At 31.4% G+C, this 17,327-nt stretch overlaps 1 protein-coding gene across 1 annotated transcript; it reads right to left on the bottom strand.

The window, feature by feature from the left end:
* Positions 1 to 10,040: 10,040 nt before the first annotated feature.
* On the bottom strand, positions 10,041 to 11,595 carry LOC125833143 (uncharacterized). The gene is made up of 3 exons (XM_049512287.1): positions 11,283 to 11,595; positions 11,215 to 11,218; positions 10,041 to 11,115 (listed from the first exon to the last, which is right to left on the bottom strand). The coding sequence occupies exons 1-3, from the start codon at positions 11,593 to 11,595 to the stop codon at positions 10,041 to 10,043; spliced, it is 1,392 nt and encodes a 463-aa protein (XP_049368244.1).
* Positions 11,596 to 17,327: the final 5,732 nt, after the last annotated feature.

Here is a 17,327-nt window from a genome sequence, read left to right on the forward strand (position 1 = left end):
TAGGTATGCAATTACAATTTGGAGTCAATGATTGATAGGTATCCAAACTTAAGAGGTTCTTTAACTGTTAAGTCGGAGTTACGTAAGTTTTCTAAATTTAGAAAAACAAAAATTGGTAAAGTTCTTTCGATCTTCTATTTTCAGAAATTACTTACAACTTGAAGATCGTATAAGATTTCAAATGAGTTTAGTTTACCAACTTCTTCGCCGTCAAATTTATAGCCATCGAAAAAAAGAAATTTGGATAAATTATAGTGGCATGCCGATTTGTTTTGAAATGAAGGAGTTTGCTATCATTACCGGCTTAAATTGCTATAATGAAGAAGTGTATGATGGTGAAAATATGTCAACTAAGACAAAAATGAGACGAAAAGAAATTCTTGAGGTTGTGGGAAGGAGTTGCAAGAGAAATGAGTTGATTGAACATCTCCAATCCAAAAATCTCAGTAAAGATGTAAAAAAATCATTGTGTTTACTTTATTTTGTTCATAGTTTTCTTTGTGGAAAAGATGTGAATACAAATATTCCAAAAAAGTGGATTTTGCTCTCGGCCGATAGAAAAGCATTTTCTACTTATCCATGGGGTCGTATTAGCTATGATACTACAATAAAGCATCTATTGAAAGCGGTGAAGACTATTGATGGGAAGACTATCAATCTTTATGGCTTTCCATGGGCCTTTATGGTTAATTTAATTTAATTTAATTTTAGTTTATATATATATTTATTTCATTATTTTTGGGTGCTTCCAATATTTTGATCTCTTTTTGTGATTATGTTATGTAGTGTTGGGCATTTGAGGTTGTTCCTTTCCTCCAAAAGAAATATAAGGTGTTTTCGAAACAAGTGTCTTCACCGAGGATTTTTTGATGGCTTTTGGCGACTAATAACGAATCAGTTAACATTAATGAGTTGTTTGATCCCCCTGAGGACTCGGTAAACATTATTCTTTAAACATTTTTAGTAAAAGTGAAATTGTTGTTGCTTTTCTATTTTTGTTGTAGCCTTTTCAACAATTGTTTTATTTATTTAATTAGTTGCTGTCAATTGTTGAAGTTATTACAATAATTGCTGGAACAATTAGAACAACTGATATATAATAATATTTAAATGCAGCAGTTGCTTTATCACATTTTAATTATTATTATTTTTACATGTAGATTGTGCATCCATGGATAATTCCTACATCTAGTGAAATGGAAATGGAATTTTTCACTACGTTTGTGCCTAAGAAATTAACCAAGTATGATAAGATTGAAAAGCTTGAGATGGATTTGAATGGTGTTGTGGCTATAAAAAGAGACATCATAATTGATGAGCATAATCTTGATGTAGGAGGTGGAGGAGCATCTTCTCCAATTGTTGAGAGAGTTTTTAGTGGTGTTGGTGATGGAGGAGGAGGAGAATTTACTCCAAATGTTAATAGATGTACTGATGGTGTTGATTTCGAAAGAGGAGGAGACTTTGGTGATATTAGTGGTGATTTTGGAGTAGGAACATCTTCTCCGATCGATGAGAATGTTCCTTGTCTTCAAGAAACTCCATCCACTAAGGAGACGGTAGCTTTATTGAATGTCAGAGTAGAGTCTTTAGAGAAAACTATCGTCACCATGAATGCTAAGATTGAGTCTTTAGAGAAAGCTATCGTCACCATGAAGTCTAAGAGAGGTATTAGGCCATCATCAAAGATCTCTCATCCATATACTCCCGACTATGTTAAAAGAACAAAGAGGCAAATTTCGGTGGCATTGTCAAGTGCTAGAAAAAAGAAAAAGGGAAAAGTGAATGAGACCATTATCGAAAAAGAATTGGTGTCCGGAGATAGTAAAGGTAAAATTATATTCTAATCATCTTTCTAAGATTTGTCTTGTGTTATATATATTTCATTTTTACATGTGAAATTCATTTTTTTAATTTTACAGATGAAGGGGTTGATATTGCAGATGAAGGGGCTGATTCGAATTCAAAAAGGAGTTGAAAGAGTGATGAAGAATGGGCTGCTTGTGAAAATGCATTTTTACCACTATTTTGCTACACTTTTAATTCACTTTTGTTGTACATTAGTAAATATGATATTTTGAAATTGATGAATTGAAGGGCAACTTGTGGGTATGCATTTTTACCACTATTTTGCTACACTTTTTAATTCACTTTTGTTGTACATTAGTGAATATGGTATTTTGAAATTGATGAATTGACGGGGCTGCTTGTGGATATGCATTTTTACCACTATTTTGCTACACTTTTAATTCACTTTTGTTGTACATTAGTGAATATGGTATTTTGAAATTGATGAATTGAAGGGTCTGCTTGTGGATATGCATTTTTACCACTATTTTGCTACACTTTTAATTCACTTTTGTTGTACATTAGTGAATGTGGTATTTTAAATTTGATGAATTGATATTTTAATCGGAAAAAAAACTGTGATGTTAGTGAACTAGTTGAAGGTGAGGATTTGACTCATCCAATTGTTGAAATTCTCTACAACAATTAAATAAGTTGTTGTATTTTTTACAACAATTAAGCAAATTGTTGTACTTTTCATAGCAATTGCTACAATTCTCTACAGCAATTAAATGAGTTGTTGTATTGTTTTACAACAATTGCTTAAATTTCTACAAGCATGAAAATTATTGTACTTTTCATAGCAATTGCTGAACTTTTCTACAACAAGTAAGAAAGTTGTTGTACTTTATATAACAATTGCTAAAATTTTATCTAACAAGTAAGCAAATTAATTGGCTAATTGATTGTTTATTGGTTGTAACACTCATATTTAATGATAAATAAAGTAGTGTTGATTTAATTTAAAAATAAAATTTATATTAGATAGTGACCTTGTATAATGAGATAGTTATTTGAGATACCAGACGATCAATTTCATTACAATTTCACATGTTATCGATTTATAATGAGTAATTGATTGTTTATTGGTTGTAACACTCATATTTAATGATAAATAGAGTAGTGTTGATTAAATTTAAAAATAAAATTTATATTAGATAGTGATCTTGTATAATAAGATAGTTATTTGAGATACCAGACGATCAATTAAGTAATTTCACATGTAATCAATTTAAATTGATAAATTGATTGTTAATTAGTTATATTAATCATATTCCATGATAAATAGGATAGTTTTGACTAATTTTAAAAGAAAATCTAGAATATGTAGTAATTTTATTTGAATATGCTATAACAAATAAGTAAATTGTTGTACTTTTCATAGCAATTGCTACAATTCTCTACAGCAATTAAACGAGTTATTGTATTGTTTTACAATAATTGCTTAAATTTCTACGATAAACACGAAAATTATTGTACTTTTCATAGCAATTGTTGAACTCTTCTATAGCAAGTAAGAAAGTTGTTGTACTTTATATAACAATTGCTAAAATTTTCTTTAACAAGTAAGCAAATTAATTGGCTAATTGATTGTTTATTGGTTGTAACACTCATATTTAATGATAAATAAAGTAGTGTTGATTTAATTTAAAAATAAAATTTATATTAGATAGTGATCTTGTATAATGAGATAGTTATTTGAGATACCAAACAATCAATTAAGTAATTTCACATGTAATCAACTTAAATTAATAAATTGATTGTTAATTAGTTATATTAATCATATTCCATGATAAATAGGATAGTTTTGACTAATTTTAAAAGAAAATATAGAATAGGTAGTAATTTTATTTGAATATGCTATAACAAATAAGTAAATCGTTGTACTTTTCATAGCAATTGCTACAATTCTCTACAACAATTAAACGAGTTGTTATATTGTTTTACAACAATTGTTTAAACTTCTACAACAAGCATGAAAATTATTGTACTTTTCATAGCAGTTGCTGAACTTTTCTACGGAAAAGTAAGAAAGTTGTTGTACTTTATATAGCAATTGCTAAAATTCTCTACAACAAGTAATAAAGTAATAATAAGAATAACAATAAAATAAAATATGCTCTTACAATCAAAATAACAACAATTAGTACCAAAATAGATAAGATCAAATGTGTTCACAAATAATAACAACAAAAACAACAATTAGTACCAAAAAAGATAAGATCAAATATGTTCACAAAAAATAAGAAGAACAAATGTATTTTTATGCAACATTTCGCTCGGAGCATGTAGTTCTCTTGTGACCAATTCTTTTGCATAAAGAACATTTATTTTTCTTCGTTGAAAATGATTCCCCGATTCCTTTATGTCTTTTTGAGGACCTTCTTCCAACCTTGTCTGGCTCAACAAATGGAGAAGATATTTTTCTCTCTAAAATCCCAATAGGAACTTCCCAAGTTTCTTCAGATGGCACCGGTTTAATTTCTTCCACATATGCAATAAGGTATACCTCTACATTGTAATACGAAGAGGAGTACTCATAAATGCGTCTCCCATAGTCATCACCATATTGGCATCGAAGCGCTGCCATAGCATTTGGACAAGGTACTTTGTCAATGTCAAAAACTTTACAAGTACAAGATTTGGCTAGCAAATCAACTGTTGCAACTTCATCTTGACCGGTGACAATATACTTGTAGTTGGCAGTTTGATGGACCAATAGCTTGTTCCCCAGATTAATATTTTTTGCAATGTCTTTTTCTATCGAAGGGACGAAGATGGTGTTGACACCCAATTTTGACCGACCTTTAACCCCTTTTGGAAATGATATTCGATTAAATACGTATTTTAAAAATTTATTTCGAGTTCAAGATTTTAGTCGATTTTGTCTAAAAATTATATTTTTAGTAAGCTTGATTTATAAAAATTTATTGTAATTAAATTATTATTATATTTATCGTTAGTTCAACTCGGAATAATTACCTACTTAAATGTTTTAAGAAACTTAGATGTGTATAATGTATATGAAAACATTTTAAATATAGTATTTATTAATTGGATATCAATTCCTAATTTTCCTCCGAATCATTTAAATTTTAGCCTATTCTATTCTAATTCCTTGCAATTCTAGACATTCTAATTCAATTGTCATTTCAATTATAGCCATATAGTTGATTGCAATTTTAGCCCATTCTTATCTCAATTTTTCAGATCTCAAATATCCTCCTTTAATCGTAGCCGTCCGTCTAAATCATATCATCCAAGATTAAATCACAGGCGTCTATTCAAATTTAAATCAATGGTCCGGATTTGATCCTCCTATTTTCCTATTTTACATCTAAGGAACTTTAACCTAATTCATTTATTCACTCTCTTCTTCCTCTCTCTCCAGGCAGCCGCCACCCTCTCTCCCCACCATTTTCCGGCGAAAGCCACCGGAGGCAATCGCCTCTCCACCTCCCGTCTCCCTCTCCGGCGCCCTCTCTCTCCCTTCACACTTTCTCCTTTATCTCCCCTTGCCCCTATCTCTTCTTCTCTTCCTTTTCAGGCGAAGGAGGCAGCTGGACAGCAACTTCAGCAGCTGGCAGCACTCCGACCAGCAACAGCAGTAGCCGACGAAGACAGCTGGCAGCAGCTCCGACCAGCAGCAGCCGATGAAGACGTCTGGCAGCAGCTCCAGATCCGGCCAGCAACACCAACTCCAGCAGCAAACAGCTCCGGCCAGCGACTGGCGAAGCCATCGCGAAGAGCAGCTCCGGCAACGCAGGCGACAACAACGACGTTTGCTCCGGCGAAATGGAACACCTTGGACAGCATTTGCTCGGACCAAATCTTAAAATCTTGGCCTGTTGAAGACGGATCTTAACAAATCCGTCCGGGTTAGTCCCTCTTTTAGAATTTTCTATTATATATGTCAAATTTATACATGGAGAAACCATGATGCTCATACATGTGTATTCTAGATGGATTTCATTTTTGTTCTATAATTCATTGTGAGTTTTCTGATCTTTTGAATAGTTGTACATTTTAGTCGTTATGTGATTTTAGATTGGTTTATCATGCTGCCCAGAACTTCAAATTTGTGTTATACGCCGAGATATGCTTATGATCGTTGAGAATAAATGCTAATACTGATAAGAGTTTCTCGTAAAAGATAAAATTGACAAAGATTTGATCTCCTATGATTTTGTTGGTAGTTGGATCATTTGGTAAATCGATTAATATTGGTGGTTTCTAATGCTGATAATTTGGTTATTCCATTTATAAAGATTTGTAGATTGTCTTGCTAAAGGCTCGATTGGATAGTATAATGGTAATCGTTTTTAGTATTGACTTATTAATATATGGATGTTAATGTTTGACTGTAATGTTCCTCCCTTACTTAAGTTTTAGAACAGACCTCTAATTACTCCGGTTATATGGTAAGCTCATTGATACAGGGTGGGTGATATTGACCGAAAAGGTAATTATTCTCTTTCCCTTAAACAATTATTATTTGTCTTGCTTGATTGTGGCATATTGGTTGTTAAATTGACCGTAATTGCCTTAGTTAAAATAGGCAGATTCTTACTTCAGATTTATTTGGTAAAAAGGCTTGATTTAGTATTGTGAATTGATTTGTTTGCCTTAGCAATTTCTTACTTGCTCGTATATTTGGTAAAAAATAAAATAAAATAATAAGTTATGTCTTCCTTCTTAACAAGGAAAATGTTTTAATTGATCCTTAATTATTTCTTTTCCTCTATTATGTGCCCTTCCCTTCACTATATAAAGAGACTTCTTAGTTCATTATTCAGAGGGAGATACGGTTGAATCCTCACACTCTCACACCCGGAGATTTCTAACTTTTACAATCACTCTCATCTTAACTCACTCACGGTTGAACACACACCTCGACATACATTCTCACATTGCTCATATATGAATATTACATAGATACATTGCTCCCTACTCTTGAAACGAATCAAGTTTTCCGGTAAACATCAAAGCATTTCTATTCTTGCTACTTTGCTGGGTACGGGTCGAAAGTTGGATTAGGAGGTCTTCATTGCTGATATTATTTTCTGCTTAATTGGTTAGTTTCTCCTCACTAGCGTAATTTTATTTTGCATTATGCATGGTTGTATGTTCGAATTAGTTTACAAGGAAGCACGGGTCAGTTTTCATTCCTCCTATGGGTGATAATGTCTATGATTATTTTTTATTTGTTTTGATTTTCTTACGTGTGTTGCTGAAAGTGATTTGTTGCTATGAATAAATGATGATATGATTCTTTTGCCATTATATATATGTCTGTTACATTATCCTTTCTAGCAGGATTTGAACAAGATGATGAAGAATCGCCTAGAGGAGAATTTCACATGAAGCTATTATGTTTATTTTAATGTTGTATATTTTTTATTCACTTGCTCTTTGCCTTGGTTTGTAATATTGTGTAGTAACTCTATCTCCATATATGTAATAATTTGGGGGGATCGTCTACGAGAGGGATGGGGATATATGTGCTAACTGTTTATTTATTTATTTTTGCTTATGTGTGACTGTTATAACCTGTCTATCGTTAATCGCAGAATTGTGCAAATATGTTAGAATAATTTAAATAAGTGGTTTAAAATTAACCTTTATTTACAACTTTATTTAATCAAGCAATTTAGCGTAAATATACGCCATAATTTGTTGTGATCTTGACTTTTAGAATCTCGCCTTGCATGCCAATATTGTTAAAATGTGGGAAATTGACTGATAAATTATTAGACGCCATGCCTTAGGTTCTTTTCTTGAATCTTATTATAATCTTAGCATGTCTAAAATTGAATAACATGTTATAGATATCTCCTGCTCATTATTTGATCATTTATGCATTATGATTGCTCATTTTTTGCCATTTAAGATAATTAGGTACTTCAGTCGGATTACAACTAATTAAAATTAATCTGCGTAATTAGTTATTGCTTTGTTAACGATAAAATATCTTTGCGTGTCTATCATTTAAAAGTCTTGTTTATAGGTTATTAATTAAATTGTCAGCATGTCACTAAAAGTTTGAATTGTAATTCAAATGTTAGGATCTTAATAAATTAAGCTTTAATGATATATCTGTTGCAATCAGTAAATAAATAACTCCAGCATGTTCACATTTAGAAATCATGCCTATAGGCTTCTGAATATTGTTATATCTTATATAGAAATTATGAATAATAGGTTTTGATAATATTCTCAGCATATGCCCACTTAGATACCATGCCTACATGAGTTACATAATCTTATATATTATTTGGGTGTAGAAATCAAGCATATAGGTTTCAAGTGATTTTCTATTTAGAAATCATGCCTTAGGATTAATAATTAATTGTTGTATCAACTAATTGATTGTCTAATAAAATAAAACGCTAATTTTTCAGCATGTTTAATTAATCACTAAGCAACTTTAAGTATGTTAATCATTTAATTAGCATATTCATAGGCTTCTAATAAATTTTCAGTATGTTTTTAGTCTGCTATGAATATTCTCTATCTAAAATAAATAATTTTTTTAAATAAATCAATATCTACTCCTGCATGTTAACTGTAATATTAAATTTGTCTACCATTAAAAAATAGAGTTTAAATCACTCTCTTGCAATATTAATATTTCTGTCTTTTTTTTAAATCAATTGGTAACTAAAATCGGCTTTTTGTAATAATTTCTGCAACCTTTTAAAATAGTCTAATCTGCTATTGCATAAATAATTTGTTTTCTGCATAACCCGCTATTTTAAATTTGCTGTCCTAATTAATTCTGCCCAAAATATTGTAGTTTCTACATTGAATAAATTGTTTTGCCACCTCTAATCAACTAATAAAAAATAAACAATTTTTGCTTTGTCATAATTATCTGCCCTTTCATAAATTAACTGTTATAGTGTTGTGTTACTTGTTGTACGCTTATATGTTCACACACTCGTATGCAACCTTTCACTTTATATGTGTTTGCTAGCATGTTTAAATTAAAATCTAGAGGCCAATATGAGACCCTACGTGCTAAATGCTCGTCCAAATTGTTTGACTTGGTGTCTAGGTGGGCCTATTAAGAATGTTATTTTGTCTAAAACCACCTTATTAGTAGTCCAACGCCTCTTGGACCTTACGTGGGGACGCTAGACACCTTTTAGAGACGAAAGCATGCGGTGGTGGGGTAGGGGTAGTCTAGGCCCTATGGAGATGATGACATCGACTCGGTCTAAATGACAAACCTTGGTTTTGTCTGTCCCTACGAGAAACCGACCGAAATAAAGAAAAGTCGAGTGCTGATCCTAAAGTCCTTTAGAGTCTCCCCATCCTTTTGTCCCCTTTATTTTGTTTGTAATTAGATTATTTGGGGTAGTTTAATTAAAATAAAAAATGATATTTGCTTATATACTTGCGTACTTTCTATCTTCTCGCTATTTCTTTTAAATTTTATTTTGTAAGTTATTTAGTATTGTTATCACTTAGTTTTCGCAGGTTTAATTAATTAAATAAATAATGGCTTTAATTGTTTAATATTATTTATCATTCTAGTCATCATGCTAATTAAATAAATAAAATGAAGTGACCTTAATTGCTACTTGTAACCCCTACATATTGCATGAGACACGGTCGGGACCCACATTTGTGGACCTCGAGGGATGCCTAACACTTTCCCCTCGAGGTAATTTGAACCCTTACCCGATCTCTGGTTCGTTGACCTTAGCTAGACTTAGTTAGGTTAGACAGGTGCCCTAACGCGCCTTAATTCGTTAGGTGGCGACTCTTCATCACCCAAAGCCCAAAAGAGTTGTTAGGTCGTGCACCAGAACCCGTTTTGCGAAAAACGGGGCGCGACAGATGGTTGGTGCATTAATGAATTTCATACGTCTCTCATGAAATTTTTCTGCAAATCGCCTGTTTATTGCATCAAATAGAGCAGTAATGGGATATTCTCTTTCATCAAGAAACATTTAGTTAACCGACTCAGCAATATTTGTCGTCATAATATTGTACCTGTAACATATAAGTGTCCAATAATATATTATAAGTATGTGTTTACAACTGTTGTATAGTTTTTATAACACTTGTTGCATATTTCTCAGCAGGTGTTGAAATAAGTGCAGCAATTACTATAAAAAATTGCAGCAGTAGCTATAAAAAACTGTAGTAGTTATGCCAACTATCAATAATAACTATAATAAATTTTACCTATTTTCGGGAAAGAATGCCCTGCTCCATCGGTGAAATCCAACGCATTCAAGATGTGTGGCAGCCTGTGGAACCAAATCTCTTATCCGATTAAAATGATCACTGAACACATCAATATTATATGCTTTTGCCGCCTTATAAAAGTGGTAGACAACACTCGCATTGTGAAAATTATTTCGAATATTTTCTCCGAAGTGCCTCATGCAACAACCATAATGAGCTAAAGGAAATACAATTGAAATCATTTTTCTAATACTCTGATGTTTATCAGAGATTATGCACAATTCAGGAGTATCAAGTACAAAACTTCTCAATTGCTCGAAAAAGTATCGGTAGGAAGCATCACATTCAGAGTCTACTATGCAAAATGCCACCGAAAAAATATGATTCTCCGCATCCTGTGCAACAGCAGACAACAACACACCACCATATTTACTTCTTGAATATGTCCCATCAACAGCTATGACTTTTCTCATTTGTGCGAAACCAAGAATCCAAGCTCCATATGCTACAAAAAAGTACTTGAACCTGCCATTTTCATCAATCTTCAACGCCGTTTTACTTCCCGGATTAGATGTCCTAAGCATATGACTATACGCATCAATCACTCCATATCCATGTTCATGTGTCCCTCTTACCAAAGACTTTGCAATCTCGCTACCTATCCAAACTTTCCAATAACTAACATTGCATTCCAATTCAATACGGATAGAGTTTTTCAAATCTTTTGTAGATGGACTTTTACCTTCAGGATATCTATCTTTGAAGTATGCTCCAATGACTTTTGCTGTGGCATGTGGATTATGACTCGTAAAATGTTTCGAGCCACATGTATGCATCTTTTTATACTTTTTAATATAAAATCTATCCGAATTTTCAACTTTCACCGCTCTTAGCCACCACTTGCACTCAAGATGCTCACATTTGACACAATACACTGAACACGAATTAATTACCTTCTTCAATCTAAAATCTTTTTTGACACAAGCAATTTTCAATGCAATATCTAATTCTTGTTTATTCTTAAACGACATATCTTTGCAAAAACCTGTTCCATCATCTTGAGCATGACTGCATTAAGTTAATTAATTATCAGGTAAAGCAAAAATTAATTAAGTGTACAAAGAGGATGAACTTTTAGAAATAAGCAAATTTATGAGTTTATAGTACTTGCCTATCAGCAATTTCACCAATAATGGGCAATCTATTCCGAACTTCAGGAGAAAGAATATGTTAACCTTCACGCTCTTCATTCGGAATATTCATATTCATCCTACCACATTCATCGTTCAACACTTGTTGGTCATCACATAAATTATGATTCTCCACCAATCTTTCAACCATGTAGATCCTTAAAACACCTCTAGGCTCATCTTCCAAATAAGTACTTAAACTAAGTTGATCATTTATCTTAAAAGGAGCCGTCTTCTGTTTTTCACCACAACTATGCAGGTAAGTGATCACAATATCTTCCAACTCACACTTTAATTTACAACAAGCAATGATTTTATTCGCAAAATCATCATATGCAATATCTCGATGCACAATCATCGCAATTGTCGCGGCCAATTCTTTACTCTTCCAACGCCAAATATAACGATTGTTGGACTCGACCCATTCACCATTACAATCAACTGGTACTACTATTCTATCTCACATTAATGATGTTGAAGATACCTGAAAATATTGTAACTTAGAACTAAAAAATTGATCATAAAAAAATTATATTAAAATATCACAATTGTTGTAAGTTATTTAGCAGTTGCTAAAATAGATATAGCAGTTGCGGCAATTTATTCAACAACAACATTCAACAATTGTTGTAAATTACTGAAATAGTCATATCAGTTGCTGAAAATTATGATACATCAGTGGCAAGAACAATAACACAAAAATCAAATTTTTAAATGAATAATACACACAAACAATACTATTAACTTGTTAAAATGATTGAAAATTATCAGTTAAGAAGTAATTTCTAAAGCTTAGACTTTTTCAAATCACATGTTAAATTAAAATTTGAAATTTTCCCTTCTCAAATTCTTCAAATAAGAAATCTACAATAACCTGCAACACCAAAAAAAGAAGAAGAAGCGCTAGTGATGAAGATTAAAAGCAAAAAAAATGTGAAAAGAGCGGGATGTTGGGAGAGAACAAAAAAAACTGATTTGGGGTTTTCCTATTTTAAAAATTAGGGTTTTACTTAAATTTGGGTGAAAGTGTAAAAACAAAAACTTGAAGACTTATTTAATTATTTTTAAAAATTGATTCAAAATTTGTCACCTACGCTTAATAATTAAAACTAGAGTCACTCTTTTTACATTTCAACACTTTTTTGTCACCTATAATTCATTCTCCCAACAGTCTCTAGCAGAAACAACAAATTTTTAGAATTATTTTCTACCGAATTGCTTACTTTTTAGGTTTTTTAATTCCAGTTTTAGAATTTTGGCCTTTTTTAAAAAATAATTATTTAATTAATGACGTGTCCAATTATTATTGGACATGTGTAAAAAATAATTTTGTAAAATTGAAAGTGTTTTCATTCAGTTAAATAAAAATGGGATAAACAGGCACTTAGTTCAACAGCTCGATGATGTATTTGAGTTTTTTCCTTTATAATGTATGTATATTTCATACTTGTTGACTCTTTGTTGGATACACAAATATGTGAATCAATTTTTATTTCAAAATCACTCCTCGATTTTTTAAGAATTCTTTTTTTTTTAATTGATATGTATAAATTGAATAACAATAATATATCTAATGTAATTTTATAAGTGAGGTTTGCAAATGGTCGGGTATATATAAACTTTATAAAGTAAGAATGTGAACAATGCAAATCTTCAATGAAAAAATATGATATAAAGTTAGAATAATTTAACATTGCTCAATAATTTGATAAGTTTATATAACGATATCGAAATAGTATTTTGCTGAATTTGATAAGTTGATATAATAATATCGAAATAGTGTTGTATTGCTTCAATATAATGATGACTTGTTGTTATGTCTGAAATTTTGAAGAGATAAATTTTTTTTTGATCTTTTATAAACAAAGTAATAACAATACATTTTGTATAATGCAAAAGATTTGATGGTTTGGGAGACTTTTGAATATTATTGCTCGCATGATAAGCATCCGTCACTTTCAAACCAAAGGTTGTGAGTTTGAATCACGAAGGAGCAAAAATGATAGGAACTTTATGGAGGGGTAAAAAGGAAAAAAAGGAAAAAATGGAAGACTAAGTAGGCGTTTGGCCATGCGATACCATATCACGATATGGTATCGTGAGATGGAATCAGCGTTTGGACATGCGATTTTACGCTGATTTCATCTCATGATTCCATATCATGAGATGTGATTCCATATCATGAGATGTGATTCCATATTCTCCAAAAACCATGATATGGAATTATATGGTAATTCCATATCATGATTTGAGATATTTTTAATACAAAAATTGATCCACGAGTTTATATTTTGTTAAAACAACCCCACATTTAAATCTACTAACCATTCATTTCATATGTAAATAAAATTTATAATCACATCATTACTTTTTAAAATTTATTATTCTCACCGACATAAAATTTATTATTCTCACCAGCATATAGTCACTTTAACTCACACCAACCGATTGTTAAAGTGATGAAATATTTATGATCTATGAGTATGAAAATATAGTTGCGGATGATATTGACCAACAAATGGCTCAAAGTAACAATGTTGGTTCGTCTTCTCGGTCACATGATCGAGAAATGCAAGTTCAACATGAGAAAATTGTCCGTATTATGTGGGAGGATTATATTAAAGACTAGTACACTCAATTTATGTTCAATTTTTTTTAATTAAATTAAAGTTAGATGAAACAATTACTTAAGTGGAGAACAAATAACTTTGTAATAATTTATTCTACGATTTTATAAATCTTTGTTTATTTGATAAGATTGAATAAACAATTAGGGCTATTTTAATAGTTTTACAACTTATGAGATTTTGATGTTTATGAGAAAATATACAACACAAAAATTTCATATCGCAAGTCCAAACAAAACTTCAATTTCATCTCATGATTCCATATCATGATACCATATTATGATTCTGTATCATGATACCATATTGCATGGCCAAACGGGCCCTAAGAAAGGAAAATATAGGAATAGTAATATCGGTTGATCTTAGTTGTCAGAAAATAAATGAGGAAATAAAATGGATAGTCATATAAAAAAGATGAACTTTCACATATAGCCACTCAAAAATAGCCTAATTACTCTCAATAACTATAGTTTGATAATTACAATTCGTAGCTATATGTTATAGGGAGGAGAGAGACGAGCGAGACTGGGAGAGAGAGGAGAGAGGCGAGCGAGAGAGGGCAAAGAGTGGGAGAGAGGTGAATTGTATATGTATATCGGTTAGATATTGAATATTATACATATGAATTTGTATATTCTGACGAATTATACATATACAAACGTGACTAATTATACAAACTCGAAGTCAGCCCACGTAATTAATGTTTAATGTTAGTCGCGAGTGGTAATTATAGCAAACTATAACTATGCTGAGTAATTAAGTAGTATAAGTTTGCTTAACCACGTAATTTCCCCGAAAAAAATGATACTACAGTCTACAATTACTTAAATTTATTTCATTTCTCAATTATTATAATGACCCTCCGTTAAAATAAATTAAAAATAAGTTATTTTTAAATTTAATAGTACATAATATATATATACATATAAATTTACTTTAGTGACCTTAGGATACTTCTTGTATCATGGATATTATGAGGTTTAGTGGCATCATTTAGCTCAATATTTTGAGGTGGGGATTGGCTCAAAATGAAAACAATACATCACAATATATAAATGACTCAGAACTAGAGACTATTATTATTTTGCTTTTGGTCCATGCAATTTGAAAGTTTTTTTTTTTTATAATTACATATTACTTTTAAATTTTATTTAAGTTACTAGAAAATTATTTAAATTGAGATTTTCTTCATAATTCAAAATTATTTTCTTTTTCTTTAAATTTAACAATAGAGTAATTTTCAAGCTAAGATATTTGCCCTTCAAATTATTCCCCTATTCAACTATTAAGTAAAGATGATTTTTATTCTTCTAAATAAGAAATCTTTGTATCTTTTTTCCAGCGAGAATCGAACTTAACCAACATATAATTAAGTAATTATTTAATATTAAGTATTTTTTTAGTCTCAAAATCTTATGCGGAAATAATCTAATCAACATATATTAATTTTTTTTGTCACGCGACAATTAACCTAACATATTTATTGCATAACAATTTTTATGAGCATTCAAAATTGTAATTTAATTATTAGTGAGTTACATTATCTGGATTTTGAAAGCACATCATATATATGCCTTCCATGACTAATGTATGAATACAAAATAAGAGATAATCAAACTATTAAAAGGTTTACCTTTTTGATAAATCTTGTATAGCAAGATCTAAAATATTCAAATTTAGTTTTTTTTTATAGCGATATATATATAGCTTGCCCAAGCCTATTGCAAGCAACATGATAATATCCGTATAGAACATCACATGACACCATTTAGAAGCTAGTGTTGTTAAAGGGATATATAGCTTGCCCAAGTCTGTTGCAAGAAATATGATACTATCCGTATGGACCATCACATGACCATTTAATCAAAAGCAAGCACTCCAGTCTCATACAAGGGCTGACCCACCCTTGGCCGAGCGACACCCTTTCACTGAAAAATTGAATTGTATAGAGGTCAAATTTTGATTAAAAAAAATAGATATACATAAGTATTGATACCTCTTGACACAAGTGAAAGGTTTAGTCTAGTTGTTAACGGATTGCAATAGTTCCTAAAGGTTATGTATTCAAGCCCTAATGGCTTCGTAATTATTTTTTTATTTTCTTGCTACAATCATAAATACCCCTTATATACTTTACTCATTTCAGATTAATTAATGTTTAATGTGAATTGAGAGGTAAATTTTTTATTATTTTTTTTAAAAATAAAATAAAATTTACTCTATATGTTATTCAGTCTTTAAACATCATTAATGGAGTAAATCGTTAACCTTATATAAAGAGAAACCATCAATTCATCAAACTCGTCGGCTTTTCATCTCATCTTGTTTCACCTATATATACACCTACTCGGCGTCGTTGTGTGGTGGTTCCGTCGGTGAAACCCTAATTTCTGAGAACATCCGCTTAACCTAGGTTCGATCTGATTTAAACCTATGATTTCTTCATTCTAATTCAATCTTGTTACATTCTAATTCTATATCATATGTTTTTTTTAGTGCCCTAATCCCTATTATTCGTTGAGTGCAATTTAACAATGGCTTTTCAAAACATTTTAGACGGCGACAGTGCTTTTAATTCTTGCTCTGAATCCTGCAAGTTCTATTATACAGTTTTCGGCCCTTGGAGAAATAGGAGTAGCTCGTTTTTTTATTTTTCTTCTCCTTTTTTGGTTTATATATTCGATGAGTTTGAGTTGAGGGACTGTACGATACTATGTGTTTTTTCCCTTATTTAATCGTCTACCGGTTATTCTGCTAGTCCAGCTCACAGTTACCTTAATAGCTGTCCGACCGAGGGTCTGCCTTTGTTGACCATAAATTTTGATGTCTCTTTAGGTGAGTGAATCACAGTGATTCTCAGGAATACAGGACATTTGTATATGTTACCAAACGTCTGTGGATAAGTTAGTTGTTTTTCTGCTGGTGGGACTTGGATGCTTGTGGGTCTTCACTTAAGTAGTATTTATTTTTGGTGGTGCGGGGAAGGGGAGCAGTGACACTAATATACTGATGATTCACTAGTATTATTGCATTATGAGTTTGAAGACTTGAATTTTAGTTTAGCAAGACCACTTGTCATGCTCTAATAGAGATTTTCACTTTAAATAGATTAAATGCCATCTAGTGTTCCATCTAATATTTTCTTTCTTTATCGGTGTCTCGCGGTTAACCTTGGTGTGGGATAAGGAAATAGTAACTGGTTGAGTGGGTTATAGTTGCTTGATATATCTCCATGAGAAAGCTTAGTACAAGGGACATTCCAAGTACGAAGGAAGATAATATATGGCAATGGTTGCTTGCACCAAGTGAAATAAGTCACGTTTTTAAGTGGAGAAGGACAGAGGACCAAGGTCATCAGTTTCAAAAAGAGTTTTGAAGGTTGCAGTTGACCCCCAAGGGTTGGCTTCACTCTGATTTCTTTGTCATAAAAAAGAAGAAGAATCACACATGGTTGCACTTACTC

This window comes from Solanum verrucosum, unplaced genomic scaffold (assembly GCF_900185275.1).
Source record: "Solanum verrucosum unplaced genomic scaffold, falcon-dt-bn FXZP01000100.1, whole genome shotgun sequence".
Taxonomy (NCBI): domain Eukaryota; kingdom Viridiplantae; phylum Streptophyta; class Magnoliopsida; order Solanales; family Solanaceae; genus Solanum; species Solanum verrucosum.

Coding starts and splice junctions, on each gene's coding strand:
- LOC125833143 (XM_049512287.1), bottom strand. CDS start 11,595: ATGATTGTGCATCGAGATATTGCATATGATGATTTTGCGAATAAAATC.